We start from the raw sequence: 26,032 nt of genomic DNA, 5'->3' as shown, positions 1-26,032 counted from the left end.
AACAGGTACAGAGCAAACAAGAATTTAAATGAGCATAAAAGTGCATGATATAAAATCATAAAAGAAATATTAACTAGAGGGAAAGGCAAGATTGAATAAGTGGGTTTTTAATCGTGATTTGAACAGTGCAATGGAATCAGATGCGCGGAGGTCGAGAGGAAGGGTATTCCACAGTACCGGGGCAGCCAGAGCAAACGCACGGTCACCCCGGGACTTCAGTCGAGATCTGGGTTGGGTCAGAAGTAGTTGAGTGGCAGATCTGAGTGTTCTAGCAGGAGTATGTGGTTTGAGAAGTTCACTAAGATAACTTGGCGCTAATTTATTAATAGTTTTGAAAGTAAGGAGTAATATTTTAAATTGAATACGGTACTTTATGGGCAGCCAATGCAGGCTAGCTAGGACAGGGGTAATATGGCAAAATTTCCTGGTACCAGTCAAAAGGCGGGCTGCTGCATTTTGGACTGTTTGCAGTTTAAGAAGAAGAGAAGAGGGAAGACCATAGTACAAGGAGTTACAATAATCCAACCTGGAGGTCACAAAAGCGTGAATAAGCTTCTCCAGGTCCTCATGCGGAATATAATGCCTAGCCTTAGAGATAAGGCGCAGTTGGTGGAAGCTAGATCTCACTACAGCAGACACTTGCTTATCGAGTTTGAGCGAGCTATCCAGCAGTACACCCAAGTTACTGACATAGTCACAAGAAAAACTAGCAAAGGAACCCAGGGCAGCACAGAGTTGGGCACGAGGGATTTTACTGTTGAACACCACAATCTCAGTCTTCTTATCATTTAAAACGAGGGAATTACTCAGGAACCATTCTTTGACCTCCCGCATGCATTCTTGAAAGTAGTGCAGGGACACAGCAAGGTCGTCAGTAAGTTCAAAATAGATCTGTATGTCATCGGCATAACAGTGGAAGGCGATATTGTATTTTTCAAAGATTGCGCCTAGAGGGAGCAAATACAATGAGAAGAGAATAGGGCCTAAAACTGATCCTTGAGGCACACCACAACAGACCGGAGCGGAGGAAGAGGAGAAGGTGCCTAAGTGAACTGATAAGGATCTATCAGCGAGGTATGATTTAAACCAGTCGAGGGCAGTGCCTCTAATACCCACAGTGTGCTCAAGTCTTAGTAATAAAATGTTATGGTCTACCATATCAAAGGCCGAAGAGAGGTCCAGTAAAACTAGGACCATAGAGCGTCCAGTATCAGTGATTACAAGAATATCATTAAGAACTCTAACCAACGCTGTTTCAGTGCTATGCAATGGCTTAAAGGCAGATTGAAATTTCTCAGCAATATTGTATGCAGAAACAAATCTGCAGCAGCTGATGCTATCATGTCAATATAGCCCAAAATCTCTCAGGAGTTTTTCCAGCATCTTGATTAATCTAAAAATTAAGGCATGGTACTAGAAAAATATACCTAATAAAGCGGCCAGTAAGTGTATATATGACTTCTCAAAAAAATAAATAAATAAATAAATAAAAGGAAAAACCCTAACAAAAGTTATTATTGCAATGAATAATTTAATTTAACCAACCTTTCAGATGTAATTAGCAAATCTTATATATAATATGCATTCAGAAATATATTTCGGCTAAACATGTCATGGTTGCGGCTGTGTGCAGGCAGGATGAGGACCCAAACGCAAGCTCACGGAGGCAGGATTGAACTCAAAACACAGCTTTATTGCTGGACAGAAAAACCATACAAACTAAACTGGAAACTATAACATATTGCACGGAGAAACACACAGCCATGAATGAGGGAGAACGTGACACAGAACTGAGGGAGACACAGACATAAACACACAGAGGGTTAATGAGGGAAGTGGGAGCGCACGGGGAACACAGGTGAAACTGATAATCATAACAAGACACGGCAGGAGTAAACGCAACACTGACGGGAGACTGTCAAAGTAAAACAGGAAGTACACAGAGGTTCAGACAGGAGGAGAGAGAGCCCGGGGAGAGCACAGACATAACGGGCTGGGGAAAAGATGGAATAAAACACAAGGAGGGGAAACGAGGGCTCACAGATACACAGAGGGTAATCAAATAAGCAACATCTTAACAGAACCTAGGAACCACGGCATAAATAAAGAACAAAATACAAAACACATGGAAACTAAGAATACTGGGCCAACATGGCCCAGGACCATGACAAAACAACACAAACACTCACAAAGCAAATAAGAGGAATGTTTCCAGCACTTTGTTGAATCTGTGCAACAATGATTTAGGACAGTTCTGAAAACAAAAGAGGGTCCAAACTGGTACTTGAAAGGTGTACCTAAAAAATTGACCAGTAAGTATATATGGTATATAAAGTAATTCAAAATAGTTAATGTAGATGGTAAATATGTAACTCTGATAAGTTGAATTACAATATTTTTCATTAGATTGTTGCTAAAGCATTACATTTCTAAGCATCCCTCTTTTTAATACGATAAGGTAACTTTGGGTCCAACTGTCTACTTTTCCAAACTCAGTCCATGTGGACTAAATCATGGTGAATGAAAAATATCTATTTTTGAACACTTTGCTAGCTTTGGGTAGATAATGCACCTAATTTGCAGCACTGTGTGACAAAGAAGCATAATCATACTAAAACTTTGACTAAAAGAAAAAAACCAACAACTGGAACACAGCGTATCCATGCACACAACACTATCACAAGTATGTTAAAAGGTTTTTAGAAAAGCCTCTTAAGTATAATCGCTGCTGGTTTGTCAGCAACCACAGTGTGCTCTCCAAGTCGTCACGCATTATGTTAGCTAGGGCTCTGCTAATGTGATGAGAAGCTGGTGTGCCTTTTGTCTGCCTACTGTGGCCTCAAAATAAATCTGTGGTTAGAGGACTCTTGAAGGGTGACCTTTGATGTCTCTGAAGTTATTTTTTTTTTAATTTCCTGTTTCTGTTCTCTTTGCATTTGTTATTTGGTGGCGATTCATTTCACTTTCATTTGAATTGTCCCAGTTGTGTATTTGTTGTGCTTGTGGCCAAAAAACCTTTGCCTTTTTAAGTCTGATGGCCAAAGTACAGGCATGGTTTGCACTGGTGCCGTCAGTCAGATCGTGAAAACATGTAGCTCAGGGCAAATACATTATAGAAACATGCACCACAGGTTTCACTGAAAAGTGAGCTTTTGATGTGATGACTGATGATTTTTGAATTTGCATAAGAAAATCTCATTATCTGAAGCTACTATTGCTCTGAAGCATCTTTTCACTTGCACTCGTTCATGTGTTAAATAAAAATAATATAACTGGCCTGCCTATCGCATGGATGCCGTTATGCTGCAATATCTCTTCTATAATTTAAATTCATAAAGCTCAGGATCATTCGAGTAACCAGAAATGAAACCCTAAAATGCTGAATGCATCTATAAGCGAATGTAGATTTTTAAAATATGTAGAGCAGTAGCATGATCAATAATGTATTTGTAACCATGCAGTCAAGGAGTGAAGACATCTACTGTAGAGAATTTTAAAACAAGATGAGACTTTTATATGTACAAAGAAATATCTATTTAATAATAATTTTCTTTTGGTAGTTGTAGTTGTTTTTAGTCACTAATGAAGCATATCTGATTATTGCCAATTTACAGCCAATTTTAACACTTGATAGAAAAAAATATGTCATGTTAAACTAATATCACACTTCTGAAAATGTCTGCCAAGGTCTCCTACACAGAGTGTAACCTGGAGTTGTTCTGCATTCATACGTGACTATGTAATAATGAGGCTTAATTCAGGGAAGTGCATTTTTATGAATTTGTTGCCCAGTATGTTGCAAGATTGCTTGGCATAACTTCAGATGACTTTTGATGATAGTCTCCTTCTGCAGTAAATCTGTTCTGACTGATATGATGAGGTTTTCACTCTTTGTTTGTGTTTGTGTGGTTTGGCTTAGATGGAAGAGATGATTAAAGGCATTCGGGAAGTGTTCATTAGTAACCTTGATGACCTGACATGGATGGATGCAGAGACCAAGAAAGCAGCTGAGGAGAAGGTATTGCTTATACTTTTAGCTATAACAGTTAATGATTGTTATACGTATAGCCCATTCTGAATTTCAGGATAGTTGATGGCTAAAAATGTTTGTTCAATTTTCTCAACCTATTCTTGTGCAGGCCCGAGCTATTCGGGAACGGATCGGCTATTCAGACAACATCATGGATGGCGAATATCTTAACAATGAGTACAAAGATGTAAGTATCTGAAAATATGCAACTGAGAATGTTTTCCTTCTTTCATGGAATCATTTCAGCAGAATACAGAGCGCCTTTATTGTAGCCGCATATCGGTTCTGTGAAAAATCTCTGTGAATTCCTGGCTTTTATGAGTTTTGCTGGAGAATATATGGCCAAGTGTTGATAGCTCTCATCTCGGCTAATCCTCCTGTTTTTCTGTGTGTTGGTGTTAGCTGAGCTACAGTGCAGAGGAGTACTTTGAAAACATCCTACAGAACCTGGAGTATGTGCAGAAGAAACGCCTGCGGAAACTCAGAGTAAAAGTCAACAAAGAAGAGTAAGCTTTCCATTGAGGGGTAGAATAAACTGCCTTATTCCAGATGTATATTAAGCTGCAATTATTACCATTTAAATTAGCAGTAATAAATCAGTTTTTTTCTCTTTTTGCCACTTTTGGTGTACCCCAGTATCTCACATTTAGCACAGTGCACTGATCATTCTCCCACACATACTCCTACCCACGTATAGAGTTCAGCTTTCCTCGGCTGGGAGGCTAACATTAGCCCAGCTATTAATAACTGCAGGTTAATTTTGATATATTTCATCAAACATGCATTTCACAGTAGTCTAGTGCTCTTTACTGTAGCAGTAGTGCTCTTCACTGTAGGTTAATTCCAACATCTTTCTCCAGGTGGGTAACTGGAGCTGCTGTTGTCAATGCCTTCTACTCATCCAGCAAAAATCAAATAGGTATTTCACATATATGCAAAGATTAAACTGCAAAAGACTAAAACAATACATATTTTATGTATTTGCTGATTTATTTATTTTACTTTTCTTGGTGTCAGTGTTTCCTGCTGGAATCCTTCAGCCTCCTTTTTTCAGCAAAGGCCAGGCTAAGTCTCTCAACTATGGCGGCATCGGCATGGTAATCGGTCATGAGATCACACATGGCTTTGATGACAATGGTATGAGTTTCCGCATTGTTACTCTTTGTTCCTCCCTGGGGCAGTTCTGGCAGACTGCATTGATCTTTGGAAAAATAAATTATATATATATGTAATAGATTTCCCCTTGTAACTGGTACCAGAAAAACATGTTTTGTAACACCATTTAGGATCTCAGAACTTTTTTTCCAACTTGGTTCTGCTTCAGAGATGAGAGGATTTATTTGTACTGACATCTACTGTTCACAAACACATAAATGTAATTGAAATATGCAACTAACATAGAATATATATGTTAGTTGCTATATGTTATATAGCATTTAAGTGCTCTTGATATTCTTGTTTTCTTGTTCATCAAGTTCAACCTGTCCACGTCCCATTCATTCTTTAGGCCGTAACTATGATAAGGATGGCGACCTGAAGGACTGGTGGACACCAGACTCAATACAGAGGTTCCTCGAACTGTCGAAGTGCATTGTTGATCAGTACGGAAACTTCTCTTGGGATCTCGCTAGTGGACTACATGTACGTTCATCTGAACTATATCCATCCTTCTTCTTTCTCTTATCAAATTTCCTCCCATATTTTCCCCCAATATTATCATGAACTTTACTTTATCTCATAATTTGCTTTCCTGTTACCTTTGCCAGCTTATCTGTTGGTCATTTTTCTGTCTTTCCACACATTTTGCTGCCTCATACCTTCTCTGCTCCAGGTGCCCTTAATATTTTGTGTTGACATATCAATGGCTCTTCCTCTCCTTCTCTTTGTCTCACCTTCTGTGTCCTTTTCTTTTGAACAATGCTTCTTTTATCCCTTGTGAAATGATTTCCTATATCCCAAAAGTTATATGTACGATTTGCTGAAATACAGAGGAAAAATTACAGCCTCCTTCTGTCCTTTTCCCCTGTCAATCTTTGTGTTCTATGTCCCCATATTGCCTCTCCAGTTAAATGGTAACAACACCCTCGGAGAAAACATTGCTGACAATGGAGGGATACGACAGGCGTATCAGGTAATGAGCCTGGAAAAAAAAAGAGAGAGAGAGAAAGTCTGTTTAAGAGGCCCAGTTTACAGATAAGAGAGGAGGTGATTCAGTCTGCAGCTTGCTATTGTCATCTGCTTTCTAACATTAATAGACTAGTTATTTTGTTAGGTCACAGGCTGGCTCATTAGCTATTGTAAACACAGCAATAAAGGACATAATGTCGCTGCTGGATGTATCAGTTTTAGCTTGGCAAAGCACAGAAAAGACATTCAAAGACTTGAATGCAACATGAAAGAGCAGGTATAGTATTTTCACATAAATTATACATGTCTAACAAAGTACATACACGGTACACTTTTTTTTCTTTCTCTTTCAGCGCAAAGTCTAGATTATTTTTCTAATTAATACGTAGATCTCAGGGAGACAGGATGGATCCATATGCATTTATTTTTCTGTCTGCAAACATGGTGACATAAGTTATGATTTCATAATCAGTGTGATTTTTGGATGTATTCAACATGACTGCTGGGTAAGATTGTGTCACTGATTTAGGCCTACAAGAACTACGTAAAGCAGCATGGAGAGGAACCACCTCTGCCTGGAATTGACCTTTCCCATGATCAACTCTTCTTCCTAAACTTTGCTCAGGTAATAGCCTTACTGTCTGATGCAGCAGTTGTTTGTTGAATAATAAGCCATTTTTTACACATGCATTGTAGTTCTGATCTTTCCTAGGACTGTAGGCAACATTAGAAAAATATCCTGCAAAATGTGCATGCTTCGTGATGGATGGATGGATGGATGGATGGATTGGTGGATTGATTGAATGATGGATGGATTGATGGATGACTGGGTTAAGCAATGGATAGATGTGCAGATTTCTTGGTGCATCCTAATCACTGTCTTTTTACAGGTGTGGTGTGGAACACATCGGCCAGAGCAAGCTGTTAATTCCATTAAAGTTGACGTACACAGTCCAGGGAAATTCAGGTAAACTCAAACCAAGAGTATTTTCTCTACATCAATCAGCTATGTGCTGCCGGCAAAGGGCAGAAAACAAATTACAATGGTAGCTAACATTTTAAAACCTAGACAAAATGATATGTCATGTTAATTTCACTTTCAAGTCCCCGTCTAATATAACAACTTCAGCTCCAACCATCAATCTCCTCTCTACGTTCACAGGGTACTAGGCTCCCTTCAGAATTTCCCAGAATTTGCCAAAGCATTCAACTGCAACAAAAGCAGCTACATGGTTCCTGACAACATCTGCCGTGTGTGGTGATTCACATACCTCTGGGATGGGTCCTCCCCATTCCCCTACAGTACCTCTACCCTCTGATTTTTGAAGAACTCACCGGGGGCTGCATTAAAATGGAAGCTTCCCTTAGCTCTTGACTGGATGGACCATGGCTGGTGGACTGACACTGCAGTATGCACTTCATCCAAGGACGGCAGCACACTGTACCCTCGTAGATGGATGGACTGAGCACTGTCTCTCCACCTCTGACACTGTAGTTCATTCATTCAGCCCAATTATTCTCCTACTCATACAATCACTTTTGTATTTTTGTTTTTATTTTTCTCTCAATTTTTCTTGTTTTGCTTCTCATTTATGAGTCCAATGTGTATTTGTGAGTGCACATGTGAGTGTGTTTCAGTCTAAATTCTGCAAAAGTATTTGGCAGAAGAGCAGCAGACAGACAAATGTGCTCAGCCCACTGGCATATGAATACACCAGACACCCACTCACACTCATATACATGTAACAGGGCTGAACCACTCTATTGTATGTGGGACTGAGCTGTACTCTCATAAAACCTCAGCTGGTTTCAGCCTTCATCAACATGCTGATCCACTCTTCAGTGTACTCATAGTGTAATCTTTGGTCATCCATAAAACTAGATTAGATAAATTATTATAGAAAATCAAAAGTCATTTTATTATATAGAGCAGCGAGTATTTAATCGCGATCGCATATTACACAGTGCTGTTCTATAATCAATGCTAACATCTTTACCGCAGTTGGCAGGTGGCTGCTCTTCATTAGCAGAACGTGGATTATAAACCAAAATGAAGTTTTTGCCTTTAAGATGACACCTGGTCATAAGTCATAAAGACGACAATCGACAGACACCAAACCCTTTTCGTTCTTCGAGACTCCTGAGTGTTTCCGTGTGAATGAATGTCTCTGTGTCTTTTCCAGTCTTTGTACGTCATTTGTTATAACTGCCTGCTGTTTGTCAAGCAGATTGGTATGCCTTACAGTTGTGCTACTCTGTGTGAGTGTGTATGTGCATTTGTGGGAGAACAAAGGATAAGAAAATGTATTATTAAACAAGTAGCTCGGCTTTTTCTCATGCTCGTTTGCTTTCTCGTTAAGAATTGGATGAGAAAATCAACACCACTCTCACGTCTCAGTGTTTTAGCCAGCTGCCATATGACTTAACTTAGCATAACGAGTGCAAAGAGCTGTCCGTGGTCTGTCCAGTTTATATAATAACCCCGGCTTGATTTCAGTAATTGCCACATTGCGTTTCATGTTTTTATCAGTACGAAAAGCCAAAGTCAAAAAAGAATCTGATTTTTAACAAACTCATGTGAGCGTATTATTAAGCTTCCAAACTTTTGATAAGACATTGAATAAGTGTGTTCATAAAATGTTTAACTATTGAGAAGAAGCATAGTGATTTCCCATTTTTATCTTGGCTTAATCTTACAAAGTGTGCCATATAGCCAATGTTTTCTGTTTTTGTTTTAAGGTGATTATAAGCACAAAGCAAAAAGATTAAGCTTCTTATATAGTTTCAGAAACATTAAAAAAAATCACAAGTGCATCCATTTTTTGAATACAGGTGATTGTATTAAATCAGTAGAATTTAATTAACCATTTCATGTGGTTTTATTTTTTAATGTTAAATTGTAAGTTGAAAAAGCTAGAAAAGCTAGAAATTAGTGCAATGAATGATGTACATGATCATGTAGACCATGTAGACTGTATACGCCTTCCATGTCCAAACTATATATATATATATATATATATATATATATATATATATATATATATATATATATATATATATATATATATACATATATATATATATATATATATATATATATATATATATATATATATATTCAAGCTCCCAGGCCTTTGGTAGAGCACTACAGCTTGAAAGCTAAACTGCCTGCAGGGGCGAGCGGGAGATATATGTATCGATATCTATATAGAGATATATATATATCTATATATATATATATCTCTATACATCTATATATATATATATATATATATATATAGACAGATATTCTCAATGCTATTTGTGCTAGCTGTTTTTGTGTCTTTATTGGTCACTCGGTTTTCTTTCTCTCACTTTCAGTCCACTTGTAGAAAGACAGAAATACCTCAGTTGCCTGTATTTAGATACTTTCTAAGAATGACTGATTATCATCTTGAGAAGCATCTTTCTTTCAGAATAAACCTTTAAAAAACACAGTATGTCTGCAGACAGCTTGACTTATTATGTTCATGGGTGTTTTTGTTCTTTAGCTCAAATATATTTCTGAATGCATGTTATCTGGGATAGGAAGGACGTGCTAGTAACATGTGAAAGGTTGGTTAATCTTGTCAGAAATCCTTGAGAAACAAGAAATCAAAATTTTGGGCGAAGCTGAAGTCATTTACTACAATAATTAGCTGATGATATGTTTTTTTTTTTTTCCTCTTCTTCTCAGTTTTTCAGAAATGCCTAATTCTTAGAATAAACAAAGCACTGGAAACCTTACTTAGCAATTTTGGTTCATATTGACATGATAGGATGCCAAGAGAATATCTCCTACACCACTACAGCCTGAACTGACATAACCGGGATGGATCAATGTTTTTATGTTGTTTAAGTCTGACCATACTATCTGAAACCAACAAGTCAACTTCTTCTTATCTATTCTAATGCTCGGTTTGACCATGTCTACATAAGTGCTGCCATGTAATTGGTTGATTAAATATTTGTGATAAAGAGCAGTTTAACAGGCGTACCTAATAAAATTGTGCAGAAAATCATTCAAATATTCTACATCAAAGCTTGAAATCTGCATTTCCCTGATGGCCTTGTAAAGATTAAAGTATGGACATACATTACATTCCACTCACACAATATTGTTGACTTGATGCGTGTATTATGAATAAAGTGGTTTATTTTTGAAATTTCCACAGAGAGGGCAAATATTTAATCTAAATGCAGCTTCCCCCACTAATTAGGCCTATAAGAATTGGGGGAGTAGGAGCTGAGTGTGAAGCCAGCCAAAAGTTAGTCACAATGCAAACAAATGAATGTGCAATATCTTTATAGCAGCTCCCAAGCTGCCTGCTAGTAAATATACCCCATGCTGCAATGAACTAGCAAGCACATTTCCTGGCACGGGGATGGCTTGCACCTTGGCTGAGACTAGAGAGGGAAACTGTCAGGGACGTACAGGGAATGAGAAGAAGAAGAAGAAGAAGGAAAACAACACTTCAGAAGTTCAGAGGTGAGCCAAAGAGAATTATAACGCACATGATGTGAGGGACAGGGATGCCAAGTAGGAGCACAGGAAATATGACCAAACTCTGAAGAAAAGTGTCAAAAATATCTTAAGAAAGGGGAGAGTGCTGCTGCAGGGGCAAGGGCCAAAAAACACATACTTGTGCAAATAGACAAAAAGTAAAGCCTGGAATTATTTTGTTTATGTCTTCATTTTTGTAGTTCTTCTTTACCACACTATAAAAACTTTCACGTGAGTGCATGCTTCTCATTGGCAGAGCAGACCAGAAGTATTTGGGGGTTATGCTGGAGTCTACAAAATGTCGCCAGTGTGTCAAACAGGGTGACTTTAAAAAGCAAGGACAAACTTTATTTAGTGTTTCTTGACTGCATAAAACAACAAACAGCCAACAAAGATATTTTCACCTGCTGCTTCTGGTTAACACATTTCTGCCCTATCTGAGATTCATTCAGTTACTGTTTTCAGTAGAATATTATTTGCAGTTGCTTATTTACTGCCAAGATTCCCCCTTTTGCTCCCACTGGCTGTAACACTTTGGCAGTTAGCTGAAAGTTCACACCACCCACTTTCCTCGTGCTCTCACCTTCCCAGTCATTAGCAGCTACACTAGCTAACATCACAGCTAACATTACAACACCTCAGCATGTTCCTAGGAGGCTGAACAGTTTATTTTGCACTGTGAACATTGTAGACTGCTGTGGTAACCCAGAGGGGGGATATTAAACGAAAACACATTAAAGAGTGACTTGAGTTTTTTTTTGTTTTTTGTTTTTTTTAATTTGCTGTTATTATTTTATTTTATATTTCACAACACAACTAGCACTTCTGGGCTTAAAATGTTAAAGCCTACTGCCATTTCAACTTTAAGAAAGTCACCAGTGCCAGCTCTTCTTTTGTTTTCGCTCCCACTACAAAGTTCCCTTCTGTTGCCCTCTGGTCATAAAACTACTCAGTTTTCCATCGTGCGCCCTTTGGGTGACCTTAATGGTGGGTCTACTGGTATGTGTGTGGGTATGTGTGTGTTTGCGTGTGTATCTTGGGGGGGGGGGGGGGGGGGGGGGGGGGTGTCTCTTCCAGTCTCTGGAATGCTTGTGTGTGTTAGTGCTTGGGGCACTGCACGGTGTATGCACAAAAGCACATGTGCATAGGCACACTGCCACGTGCAAATAATATGTTAGGAGAATCATAAGTGAGAAAGTGTTTCAGGTAGGAAATCACATCTTGTTATTGCTCACTTGATTCAAAAGGAGCTCTTATTATGAAGTGCCCTCTTGCTGTGCTCTTGTTTTTAATGGCTGCTGATAGCCACCCATTTTGAGTTCAAACTGGTTGAGTTTTCCCTGAAGTTTTTTTTATATGGCTCTTTACTTTTTCATGCATTAGTATAAAAGAAAAGAATTCATAAGATCACACGGGCACGGGAACAATTCACTGTCGCTAGTGGTTTTCATTTAATACATAAATTAACATATAAAATTCTTCAGCTTCACATTAGTGAGTGCAGATATATCAAAAGAAACTGTTTAATGCCTTTTCTAAAAATATTGTCAAGAATTTAAGAATTAAAAAAGACATATGTGTATTAGTTTGCCTCAAGTACTCAGCATAGACAATGTGTAAATACAGTTTAAAATATTTGAAAAAAGGACATGATAAAACTTTAAAAAATATTTTTTGCATCAACAGCTTTAAGGCTTCACATTAGTGTCTGTGCTCACTTCATAATTAATATAAAACAGTGACCTCCTGTGGTTGTTCAGTAAATCTGTTTTTGTTTTTAAATATCTTTTTCTTTGTTTGTTTACCTATTATTATTTGTTTTTTAGCTGAGTCCATTTGGATAGATAGCTGCAAAAGTTTAAAAGTTTAATCCGATGAGGATTACTGATTACTTTGGCTGCACACAACTTTCCACACTGGATCTTGTTTCTCTTTCGCAGGTGAAACTGCATGTTGTAGCTCGCTCTAATCGACCCTTGAGCTGACAGCTAGGCATCCACTTCAGTTATCTGAAGACAGCCACATATGCTTTCCCCCCCTCTCCCTTTCATGTTTCAACCATGTCTACTCTAGTGTGTTCTGCCATTAAACTAACCATTGATCTTCTTTTAGCAGATAACAGGTGAAAGATCAGTTCCATTAATTTTACATTTTGTCTCACTAAGTGGACCACGCATTTCTTATTAACTGCTTCAAGACACTGGCACACAGGTCACAGCACTTAATTGGTTCAGCTGATGAAACACTATTATCTGTCACAATCAGAAATGCCAGTTCGACATGCAGCACTTTGTAGGGCTTTCTGGGAATGCAGTCTTTCCATTTTGCTGGTTTGCTGATTTTGCTGGCCAGATAGTTGCTTTGTTAAACACTCTTGATAAAATATCATCAAATCATCAGCTGCTAGATATTTGGATCAAATCAGACAATTAAAACATGATGTGCATTCTTTCAACCTCCGTCTTTAATTATCAAGAAAAACCATCAGTTCTACTTTAATCTCTTGTCTTGGCTGGTCATGGTGCTTATGTTAAGGCAGTGCTTTTATATATTTGGCTTGTTCACTATGTATCAACTCCACAACAAGATTTGACTCAAGTTTAACTGTCATTTTCCGTGTTTATTTTAAGAAGCTATTGATTTCTTAACTACAGCTGAATTGGCCCACAGCTACTGTTAAAACAAATGCATTTATTCCCCATGAGTCTTTCAAGAGCATTAGATCCACATACAAGCTACTTTTTTCCCATCCCAAAATAAGTTTAAGACCAAAATGGACCTGGCTTTGCCCCAGGTGGTGGTGGTATCAAACAGCCTCTGTTAGGCCAGGTGGTTCCAGGGTTATATATAGGAGAACTGCAGCCGTATTGCCAGCATCATTAGTGGTGTTAAATTTACTGCCAAAATCAGCCTAAAGCCTAAAAAAGACTCTTACATCACTATAACGTTACAATTACAGGTATTATTGGAAACAATAAGCAATATTATTGCTGTTACCATCCAATACTTACAGTAAGGTTTGACAGGAACGATGCATCTTATTAGAATGATCTCAGTTTTGCGTTCCACTCATGCATGTTTTATGTTTTTCTACTAAACAAGGGCAAAATAACAAGGTGGTAATTGTGTAATGTCAAGTGTAGACACATAGAATTAATTTAGAGTTAATGTACCACACCTGGAAGACATGTTTTTGCACAGCACCATGTGGTGTACCTGTAAAGTGATCTATTAGTGGGAAGGCATGCCAAAGTGAGGCTGGCTGCAAGTTTTGTGAAGAATGCGTATCTCGATGTGAGGTGGTGTAAGGCAGGTTTGCTGTGAAGTGAGCACAGTGGGTGTGTTAACAGCATAAAGCATGATTATTCTGCAAAATATCTGTTACGAGCAACCTGACGCTATTAAATTACTACAAATCATTGTATGCGTGTTTAATGAAAGGTTATATGTGTATAAGTAGGATGCAGAGTAATTGCATGTGTTTGCATGTTTGTCAGCATGAAGATGTGTGTGCGAGTCACTATAATTTACATGTGTTTCTGCTATTACGGTGTTGTGGTATACAAAGTTTCCATCTCAGCCTCATTACCCTTTAGACTGATGTTTGCATCTGGTGCACATATTGAACATGACACTCAATGTACAGGCTTATTTGGCCTGTGCCCGATTATAAGGCTTACACCTCTTGCTTACTGGAAAGTGGATGTGACACAACTTGCAGTAAAAAACCAGACAGTGTAATAGCCTCTTATTAAATGCAGTCTTTAAAATGCCTCTTTAAGCTGACAGCGCCATTGCAGAGTTTGGTCATTTTAACTTATGAGCTAAGATGTTTGATCACTCATAGCTGAAGTCCAAATACTGGCTTCAAACATTTCCTGACGTGCTACAGTAAATTCTGCCTGAATTCAGTAGTGTGCAACAGTTCATCAGGTGCTTACATTTCTTAGAACAAATTATGAACAAAAAGTACTCCTCAGATGTCTAATCTCTCAAGAGTTATGGTTTCACAGCCATTGAGAGTGCGGGACTGCTAAAAAAAAAAGAGACTTGTGGTAGCCATGGTAACAATATTGCTAGTCCTAAGACTAAGAAAGAATTTTGATGCACAGCTGTATGACAGGAATATACAGAGAGGGCTCACGTGCACATGCACACACAGACAACTTTTTGGAACAAGCACCAAATGGGGTGCATCATTTTAGCAGAAATTACACCCAGCTATATACATTCACTGTAGACTATAATTGAGCAGAACTTGGCATGTCCCAGTAATGTGGCTATGTGACACTGACAATACAGTATATTCCTGTTTTTTGTTTTTTTTGGCTTTGTTTTTTTTAACATGAAGCATTATTCTTTTTAAAGTTGAAATGGTTTACAAAGTGAAGTTCAGCAGCCTAAATATGCAAATGTTTCACATTTAACACTATCTGACAAAAAACAGCTGGTGTTCTCAATAGGATATCTACTTGATTGTGGAGTTAATGGATTTCAATCCCAGATGCCTGAAAGTGTTTTAATTCATGTTGTAGTGATTACAGTATAATATAAATACTGCAATTGAATGGGAGATAATTGCAGAAATGTGTTTATTTGAAAAAAACAATATATGACAGGACAGAGAATTATTCATGTGAACATTATTATCAAACAATCACAGTAGGGAACCGTTCCCTAATTTCATACAAACATTTTCTTGTCTGTCCAGACCGTATCTGATAGAAAATTAATATTGAAGCGTACAGATGATCTTTTCTTCCCCGTGCCCTCTGGAAGGAGAAGTTATTTTCTGTGATGAATTGAATTTCTTCCTCACATACCACTTTTCTGCCAAACAAAGAAAATCAAAATGCATTAGTAAAACAAACACACAGGATGTCTGTGAAGGTTCTCAGTCATCCAGGTCATCGTAGTCAAAGGAGCTTGCAAAGAAAAGCGTCTGGACTTCTTTGAATTGCTTGAAGACGTTTCACTTCTCATCCGAGAAGCTTCTTCAGTTCTAAGGTCAAAAGGTGGAGAGTCCCAGATATAAACCCAGTGGGAGTTTCCCCCAAAGAGGGACAAAAAGACCCCCTGATGATCCTCTACCTAATCACATGAGCCAAGGTGTGAAAGCGGGTGTGGGTCACAATCAGCCAGAGTTTCGGGTGAGCTCATTGTGAAACCTGGCCCCACCTTATCATGCGATTTCCTGAGGTCAGATGGCCCAGGATGTGAGTGGCCGTTAAGGGGTCTGGGGAGGGAACTCAAAACTGGATTATAGATGGCAGACAGTTGGTGTCGTAAACCACCGCCTCTATTCAAAGATGGTCGCTCACAGTGGACATAGATGGCTTCTTTCACTCCTCTTTCAAACCATCCTCTCTGTCCAAAATGTGAACGTTAGCATCCTCGAAAGAGTGACCTTTACCCTTTAGATGCAGATGGACTGCTGAGTCTTGTCCTGTGGAGGTGGCTCTTCTATGTTGGGCCATGCGCTTGTGAAGTGGCTGTTTGGTCTCTCCAATGTAGAGGTCTGAGCATTCCTCGCTGCACTGTACAGCATACACCACATTGTTAAGTTTGTGTTTAGGAGTTTTGTCTTTCGGGTGAACCAGTTTCTGTCTGAGTGTGTTGCTGGGTCTGAAATACACTGGGATGCCGTGCTTGGAGAAAACTCTCCTGAGTTTCTCTGATACACCGGCTACATAGGGGATGACAATGTTGTTGCGTCTATCTTTCATGGGCTCCCCCGTGTCACCTATTGTAGTGTAGAGGAGTGAAAGAAGCCATCTATGTCCACTGTGAGCGACCATCTTTGAACAGAGGCGGTGGTTTACGACACCAACTGTCTGCCATCTATAATCCAGTTTTGAGTTCCCTTCCCAGATGCCTTAACGCCCACTCACATCCTGGGCCATCTGATCTCAGGAAATCACATGATAGGGTGGGGCCAGGTTTCATAATGAGCTCACCCGAAACCCTGGCTGATTGTGACCCACACCTGCTTTCACACCTTGACTCATGTGATTAGGTAGAGAATCATCAGGGGGTCCTTTGTCCCTCTTTGGGGGGATACTCCCACTGGGTTTAAATCTGGGACTCTCCACCATTTGACCCTTAGAACTGAAGAAGCTTCTCGGATGAGAAGTGAAACGTCTTCAAGCAACTCAAAGAAGTCCAGACGCTTTTCTTTCCAAGCCCCTTAGACAACACACAGGATGAGACTTCAGGCTGGCTTGTAGGTTTTGAAACATAATCTCTAGTCACTATTTTTTCTTTGAGGTACTTTTCCTCTTGTGTATACATGTCATCTTGATCTGATGAAATGTGAAATATTAAGTGGTTGCCAAGGATAAAATATTTCACCCAGATTGAGCCATCCATGTCTATCTTAAATTTTCTAAATTTTAAGCCATCCAGCCATTTCTGTTTTAAACTGAAACCATGACGTAGTGCTAAAAAGGAAAATCAGGGGACCAGCTAAGTCACAGCAAATCATTGTCTTGGGGCTTGCAGGTCTATGCAAAGCCCCATGGTAACCTATCAAATATTTTTTGAGATAGTTCAGTCTGAGTCAGAGTGGTGGGCTGAAAGTCTGACTGACTGACAAGCCACTGGCATTCACAACTTATTCAAAAGTATTCACATTTAAAAACATCTAGCAAATACATACATTATTGCTGTATTACATTTAAGCATGTCATACATTTTAAAGAGAAATCAGATACCCAAGCAAAAATGAAGACGAAGTAGACAACAGCTATGCAACCGAGAATCCATCCTACGATCAACAGAACAGGGAATAGTTTGTAGGATGAATCTGTTGGACCCACAACTAGAGACAAATAGAGAAACAATATCAATGTGATGAGTGGTTGAGGAAAAATTTATTAAACGGAGCCCCCCCCCCACCCAATGTTGTGTCTCATTTCTGGGTAGTACGTGTGTGTCTTACCTCGCCTGGACATGGCACTTCTCTCTGTTCTAATCTTTTTGTTGTGATGTGTGCAAAACCAGCCTCCTTGCTGTGAGGGCTTGATGTTGGCATCCGGCAGAGCAGGGTGAAACAAATCTGGTGGAGTTGGAATACAATCCATCTTTAGCCCTTCTTCAGTCCCATTTGATTTTAGCCTGTTCTCCTCTACCCAACATTCACAATACACTTTATATTACCAACAGAACATTTACATTTTCCTTTATTTTTATTTATTTATTTTTTTTGGAAGTGATGCAGTGGCTGTCACATTGTTTTCTCTATGGACCAAGTCCCAGCTGTGGTGGGTCCTGGTCTTCTCCTCTCTTATCCTCCCGGGAGAAACTGTTACAGCTGAGGCTGGCAATGTTGTCTCTAGAGTGTATTCTGACTCTCCAGCAGCTCAATACTCTGGGTCAATATTAGAGCAACGTGAGATAAAACGCATTTTTCTGAACGGTTTCTTTTGTGGATTTTGACCTGTCTGTTTTTTTTTCTACACAGATTAGCCAAAACATACAAGAAACTGATTATTAATATTTAAATATTAAAATCAATTTGATTCTTACAAACCATGTGTAAATATATTTTTTAAAAAAGGTTTGGAGTGTGCAGGACTATTTCTTGACCAGGAGCTGTGGCTCCCCAGAGTCTGGGCAGGTTACTTGTCAGTAAAACCACAGTCAGTCATTTCCACACTTTGTGTTTTCTGCACAATAATCACATTGGATGCAATATGCCAACTGATGTGGAAACAGATTTTGTTTTGTACGTTGATAGAAATAGGCGTGTCGACGAGAGAAGGAGAGAGGAGTGGAGGAGAGGAGCAGTAATTACTGGAGACCTTTTAAGACCCAACAAAGGATGAAGGAGGAGAGCAGAGGAAAAGTGAGATCATGTGCCCTGGAAAGCAGAGGGCACAGGAAGATTCAGAGGAAGGGAAGAAAACGAGAACGCAAAAGAGACGGCACTCATGGTGTAATTGGATGAGCACTTGCAACTGACAGGCTGTCCTTCTGAAAATGACAGCTCTTTTTCTCTGGCTAAGCCCTTTCATTGTTAATACCCCTCTAGTCCCCCCTTCTAATTGTAGATCCAGCACCCTCACCTGCTAACATATGGCCCAGAGTCTGTATGCTGAGATCTGAAAAGTATGAGGTTAGGCTGATTGCAAGATTACATGAAAGTGCCCAACGTCTGCTGTCAGTGCAAAGTGTGGGTGTTGATGAAATTGACACAGCTGTTTCCAATGATTTTACACCATTGCTGCAACAACTTACTTTGAGGTGAAATGTAAATATAGCATCTATATTTTAAAACCTCTTTCCCTGGTGATCTGAATGTGCACACCTGGGTGTTACGCCATTCCTGTGTTAACTCCATATTAGCCTGTAATCTCTTTCTCCTCCTGCTAAGCCTTGATCAGACTTTCCATCCTTGCTGCAGTGATTCTTATATATTAGCTACATTGTTTTCCTCCTCTTTCCTTTAGTGTGACAAAGATTACTTGAAACCACTGTTGCTCAAAGTAACTGTTCATTTGTATTGTTGATTTGTGATTAGAGGATTTATGTGAAGTATTTTCATGCGCATATCTGTTGTACTAACTAATCAACTTTGGATATTCTTTGAATTTCTCTTACTGCACTTTTTTCTATCAAATATGCATTTCAGCTCCATGGCTGCTTTGCTGACAATAACCTTTATGGAGAGAAGTAGGAACTCTTGCCAGTGGTAAAATATATTCCAGGTAGTGTTTATCAGGTAGGTAGGTTATTGATTGATGGCCTCATCTGTGTTCATGTGGGAGCAGCACAGCCTGAGCTGGAATTTCAGACTGAGAAAGCTAGTGCTTCCCCTAAAACATTGGACTTTAAAGGATGTAATGTTTTCTTTTCCTTAATATTAGCTAATTCAATTCAATTCAATTCAATTTTATTTATATAGCGCCAAATCACAACAAAAGTCGCCTCAAGGCGCTTCATAGATACAGAGAAAAACCCAACAATCATATGACCCCCTATGAGCAAGCACTTTGGTGACAGTTGGAAGGAAAAACTCCCTTTTAACAGGAAGAAACCTCCGGCAGAACCAGGCTCAGGGAGGGGCAGCCATCTGCTGCGACCGGTTGGGGTGAGAGAAGGAAGACAGGATAAAAGACATGCTGTGGAAGAGAGACAGAGGTTAATAACAGATATGATTCAATGCAGAGAGGTCTATTAATACTACGCATTTTTCATTGTATGGCTTTATTTCTGATGTTGATCTTTCTTGGTGTTATTTTCCTGTGTGACTCATGTAGCAGTTTTAACCAGTCAGCTTGTCAACGCCTTGGGGATACGACCTTCGCAGTGAAGGAAATGAACAGTAACTCAGACCTCCTGTTCAGCGTCACCCTTGACTGTCTGAAAGCTGAGAGTTGCCTAGCAAAGGGCACCACTCTGTTAGCAGCCATGTCTATGGTAACTAGAGATTAAGTTCATGCCCCAAACGTTCCACTGTAGAAGTAATGAAAGGTCAAACAATCATGCTTCCAAGTTTGCAGGTAGACACAAGCCCCTGGATAATGTCCACATGGGTCAGAGCAACACTTCAATTGCAAGTCAGCGACAATATTGCTGTCAACACACTGACTGTTTTGTTACTTTGTTGCTCATACCAGTAATGAAGCGTTACACATTTGTGTTTGAATTACACTGTGTTGCACTGCTACCTCAATAACAAGCTTGCAGGCTCTATATGTTCAACTTTCAAGTTTCCCCAGTTTTCATATGGCTTTCCTCTGACCGCTCCTAATTTCCCACAAATCAAAGGCATCACTGTTAGGTATTAGACATGCTCCCACAATTGCCTTTGACAAAAGCAGTGGCCTCAAAAATGAAGTCTTTCTCTAGGATTACTCATATTTTATAACTCAACTGATGTGTCAATTTCCATTTTTTCATACTCACTGTCTCTGTCTTTTTAAACTGTCTTTCTTTCTCTTTCTATCATCTGTCACTCTAACCACTGCTATTCTTCACAGATGAGCTACCTAGCCTTCATTGCCCAGTGATGCTGCACAAGCATGAGCCATAGTTGAGCTGCTGCCCTTGATGGGATGGACTTGGGTGGAATTGCTGTATGCATATGATGATTCTGGCAGATTTAGGATTCAGGGGGTTGCAAACAAACTCAAAGCAATGCCTCCTTATTAAAGTAGTTCTATGAGTTCCTCCTCTGTATTCTTAAAGCCTCCAGTTCCCGTTTTTATTCAAAGGACTAACCAAAGGTGGTAATGGAAAGCATTGCTGAAAGCTTGAACTCTACATAATACACCTCTGCTTCTCAGCTCTTCGGGTACTTAAGCTGTGAATCGGTAATGAGGCTTGAGTCATATAGATTACTGTTTGCATCCCATGTAATGTCCTCTCATTTGATAGGACAATACTATTTGCTTTGTGGAAGGTTGATATCTCTGGCTTTTAACACAGAAAGGATGCCTCGTGAACTTCATGCACCTCAGTTCTGATCCTTTCATAAAACTATCTCCAAGGAACGCTGTGCGGTTGCTCTCTTAGTGCTGACATGGAAAGAAAATGCAATTAATTAATTAATCCATTTTTTTGCTGCTTATCTGGGTTGGAGTTCTGGGGACAACAGTCTGAGCCGAAAAGGCCAGGATTCTCTCACCCCAGCCCCCTTCTCCAGCTGATCCGGGGGGACGCCAAGATGTTCCCCATCCAGCTGAGAGATATAATCTTTCCAGCAAGCCTTGGGTCTGACCAGGGGCCTCCTCCTTGTAGGACATGCCTAGAATACCTCACCAAGGAGGCAACCAGGAGGCATCCTTGTCAAATGCCCGAACTGGCATCAACTGGCTTCTTTCTTTCTTTCTTTCTTTCTTTTTTTTAAAGAAAAAGACATGAAAACAGAATTCAATGATTTGTAAATGTCATAAACTGATATTTTATTCACAGTAGAACAGAATATCTACTAAATGACATTTTGCTTTTTCATGTAATATTAGCTTGTGTTGAATTCAATGATAGCAAGATTCTCAATAAAGCTGGACGGGGGCAACAATAGGCTAAAAAGTAAGTGCTACTGAACAGATACAACTTGATTGACATTTAGTGGCTAATTAGCTTAAGTGCCAACAGTATTGGATGTAGGGTTGCCAACCGTCCCTTAAAAAAACGGAATCGTCCCGTATTTAGAAACAAAAGTTCACGTCCCGTATTGAGCTAATAAGGGACGCACTTTGTCCCGTAATACAGTGAGAATCAAAAGTAGTCTATAAATGTTTATGGAATTAACGCTTTGTTTGAAAACATAATTCCCAGCCCCTCTCCTGCTTTGTGACACATGAGCTGACAGCACACTTATGACAATTCGAGTATGACAATTCAGATTACCGCTCATCTCATTGGTCGAGGAAAGGTCGCTTACGGAGAAAATACCGGAAGACAACAGATGACCACAACAACAAGCATGGCCAACAGGGAAACAAACGCCGACACTGCGGTGCAAGTCTCGGACGACAGTACACCTGAAGCTGGGCAAACACTGTGCGATTTTTTTCAGTCACGTTATTCAGCTCCTGCTCAAACTGCACGATTGACTCGCAGGGGTTAGAAGTTCGTAGGTCACGATGCAGGTCTCACACTATACCGCCCGATGCTCTGATGCGACCTGAGTGCTCACACTGTGTCTCCATAAAATGAAGGTTATAACAGAAAATCTGTCGCTCTCCCTCTCTCTGTCTTTCACTCACACAGACACGCACACCACTATGGGCTCAAAATGTGGTCATAAATATTTTGTACGTGTAAAAAAGATTTGTATGTGTAAAAAAGATTTGTGTGTGCGTAAAAAAGATTTGTGTGTGCGTAAAAAAGATTTGAAATAATACCTCAACTGAAGCCAATTGTACTAAATGCACTATATGTGCACTGTTACAAGAATATTTTTCGTTCTATTGTTTTCTATTAATTTATATAATTTTAAGTTAAGCAGGACAGAGTTCTTTTAAAGAAAGATTTACTTATATTCTCAAAAGTTAAGCATGACAGGCTTCTGTTTAAGAAAGAGACCTGTTTTACTGTGTTAATGTTGTCATTTTGAGCTAAAAATAAATGGCTAAATGATCATTTGTTTCCCATATGGTCATATCACAAAGAATATGCATCTGCTTAAATCAAATTCAAGTCAAATGGTTAAAAAATAATTTCACACACAAAAAAAGAGCTACAAAATTCACCACACTGTGAAGGGTGAACTGGGTTGCCCGGCCCTGGCCACGAGGTGTCCCTTATTTATTTTTCAGGGAGTTGGCAACCCTAATTGGATGCCAGTGTTATTTAAGACCACTGGCAGCACTGTGTTAAAACAAAATAATTCCATAATTCATGGAAATCACTGCATAGGCTCAGGAAAACTTCCAGAAGGCACTGTCTATGAACACAGTTCACCACCTTAAATTACTAGTTAAAGCTCTGTTACGCAAAACATGGATCCACCTTGCTATCAGAACTCAGTTCAAAAGCATAAATCCCTGATGGTATGGGTGCACGATTACTTTAAATTGAATTGTCAGTTTGCAGATCTGGAAAGCAACCCTCCATATTGAAAGGTTTAAGAATTCATTTAAGAGTAACATAGGCTTCCATCCATCTATCCATCCATCCATCCATCTATCCATTCTATTCCACTTATCACTTGTGGCGGGGGGTGGGGAGTGGAGCCTAACACAGAGAGACAGACAACCTTTTGCACTCATAATCACACCTATGGGCAGCTTAGAATTACCAGTTAACCTGACCCTATTAACTGCATCTTTGGACTGTGGGAGGAAGCTGGAGTACCCGGAGACAAGCACAGGGAGAACATGTAAACTCCACACAGCCAGGTGGTGAAAACAAAAATCAGGACCTTCTTGCTGTGAGGCAACAGTGCTAACCACTGTTCCACCGTGCTGCCTGTGATGTGCTGACAAATCATGAAACAAAAAAAATACAACAAAGTACGGCCAGGACTGTCAAAAAAGCTAGAATCCTTGATCAGACAATAATAGGACAAAAGTAACAGTAACTGCTCTCCATAGTTCTCAGACATAAACAGGCTTTTGCTAAAAGAAAAATTAATGCTACACAGTAGTAAATATGGCTGTATTACAGATTTTGAGATGTGTTAATGCCATCAAATTCAATATGACTCTGGGTTATGATTTCTATGTTTTATTGTAAATAAAATCTGTGATTTGCAAATCATTGCATTCTGTTCTTAATTACATTTCTGTTAACATTTTGCACAGTGTCCTATCTTTTTTCAGGGATTGTACTATTTATTTGCATTATTTGCAAGGAGAGACATTTAGGCATTGAAATGCATGTGTACACAAATGTGCCTCAACTAAGAATTTCAAAAGCAATGAAATAAAAGATGCACATGCCTTTGAAGCTCAAAAAGAAACGCATGACTGCATGACTACAGTGGGGTTCAACTAGTCTCTTAAAAATATCGTGCCACTTCTTGCAGATAGTGCTATCTGAGACAGGACAGGATTGGTTCTTTTCACTTCTAAAACTGATAACATCTGTGCCTTCTCAAGATTGTAGAATTTCATTTACAGGTACAAACTGAACCTGACCTCTGGACAGTCTCATATGACATTGAATGGTCTCTGACAGGATATGAAACAATAGTTTGACACTGTTGGTCATCTTGTGATGCGAGCATCAGTTACACATTGACACTGACTGAGTGGTTGTAAGGAAGCAATTCCCATAAAGTGAGAAAAGTTGACTTACCCCCTGAATCTCTTTTACGCACTCAGAATCTTGTTCTGAAGTCTGAATGTGACTTCTTTTGAATTCTCAGAGTCTGATGTAATATTACCATGTTAACTGGTCCTGGGTGCCTGGGTGTATATGTGGTAGTCCTTGTCCTCCTGGTTCAAGGAGAGCAGTGCTGACTTACATGTTTCCTTGACTGCTGGCCTTGTGCTGAGAGAGAAAAGGGTACTTTTCAGGATTCATTATACTGAAATAGTGTTTGAATAAATACATAATAATAACTGGAAAATAGCTCTTCTTCACATGCATTTAAGAGAAATGAAATACATAAATAATGTGTGTCTTGTGCTATAGACCAACCCATATCCATAGCCTTTCTTTAAAAAAGTTTTCCATTCATTTTATGTATCAGTAAAAACTAAATTTCACACTTCAAAATGCCTTCAAGTTGTCATATTAATATTAAGGTGAAATGTGGAATCATAAGGTATTTTAATATAATAATTTCATGTAGCTCCACGGTAACTGTTAATTATTTAGGCCTTTAAAATCTTAATGAGAAGCACTTTTTTTTCATTGAAATATTTCCTTTAAAGTTCACGGAATAGAAAATTAAAGGAAACTTTAGGGAAATGTCCTGTACATGCGGTTTCCCTACAACGTGTAAGTCATTACTATAATAGTGCTACTCCTCCTCCTTGTCATAACCTCCAATTGTTCTTGTCTTTCTGCATTTTATGAGTCATTAGGTTTTGTTACTTAACTTAAGGAAAAGCCTAAACATAACTGTTATCGATCTCTCTTGTGTGCTGCCTTTCTCTTTGTGTTTTCACAGATAATTTTTTTTTCTCCAAAAAAACACCATCATTCATTCGACTGTCACAGCTTAGGCTGCACTGACAAATGAGCAGAGATTGCCATAGGTGTGTGTTGTTAGTATAAATAACCAATTCAGGAAAAGATGTGCCAGCAAAGTGTAGCACCACCACAGGTATTAAATTACATTTTTGAAAAAACGGCATCTTTTTTTTTACCATGCCAAAAAATATAATTATTATATAATCATAATGCAGTTCTGTCATTCATAAAGTCTTCCTTTTTTAAAAAAAAAAAAAAATCTCCCTTAATTTGAGGTGTGAGCTAATCACCCAGAAATGAACTTCATGCTCCTGCTTTCACTGAATTTGCTTCTTTTCCGAGGGGGTTTTCTTTGGGGAGCTTGCATTTTGGTCTATTGTGGCCAGATATTAGTTGCAGTCTGATTTATGTTGTCTATCTGCTGCCTGCTGAGTTGAGCTTCGGTGGTCCTGGTGGCTTTTCATTCTGTGGTACCACAGGAGAACCTGATGTGTTGTCAGCAGAGGTTGGGAATTTGCCCTCTGTAGAGGTGATCCTATGTTTAAAACATAGCACTTCTTTAGGTCTGTAGTGATTGGCGTACTTTTCATACTAGTGCCCATATGAGGACATGCAACAGAGATTTAGTCTTGTTCAAAGCCCTGTGCATTGCAAACTGCTTTATATTCACAATTTGAATTTCCTAATATGATTTGTATTCTAAACATATTTCCCTTTTCATTTCCTCAGTCAACCTTATTTTCACAGGCACTGATCTGTGC

General features: G+C 39.1%; 1 protein-coding gene across 4 annotated transcripts in view; it reads left to right on the top strand.

Annotated features, from left to right (window-relative positions):
* Nucleotides 1–9,180, top strand: part of LOC308401153 (neprilysin-like) — a 35,572-nt gene extending 26,392 nt beyond the window's left edge. For all 4 annotated transcript variants that reach the window (XM_080889256.1, XM_080889255.1, XM_080889257.1 and 1 more), the window contains 10 exons: nt 3,920–4,018; nt 4,140–4,217; nt 4,433–4,536; nt 4,891–4,949; nt 5,048–5,167; nt 5,538–5,671; nt 6,096–6,161; nt 6,687–6,782; nt 7,048–7,124; nt 7,320–9,180. In XM_080889256.1, the coding sequence (XP_080745382.1) occupies nt 3,920–4,018; nt 4,140–4,217; nt 4,433–4,536; nt 4,891–4,949; nt 5,048–5,167; nt 5,538–5,671; nt 6,096–6,161; nt 6,687–6,782; nt 7,048–7,124; nt 7,320–7,419 (933 nt within the window). In that variant the 3' untranslated portion in view covers nt 7,420–9,180. The remainder of the gene's footprint in view (nt 1–3,919; nt 4,019–4,139; nt 4,218–4,432; nt 4,537–4,890; nt 4,950–5,047; nt 5,168–5,537; nt 5,672–6,095; nt 6,162–6,686; nt 6,783–7,047; nt 7,125–7,319) is intronic.
* The last annotated feature ends 16,852 nt before the right edge of the window (nt 9,181–26,032 follow it).

The sequence above is a fragment of the Rhamphochromis sp. 'chilingali' genome (genome assembly GCF_963969265.1).
Source record: "Rhamphochromis sp. 'chilingali' genome assembly, chromosome: 8".
Classification (NCBI taxonomy): Eukaryota; Metazoa; Chordata; class Actinopteri; order Cichliformes; family Cichlidae; genus Rhamphochromis; species Rhamphochromis sp. 'chilingali'.
The sequence above is the reverse complement of the archived record's forward strand: the minus strand, read 5'-3'. Positions and strand labels throughout refer to the sequence as shown.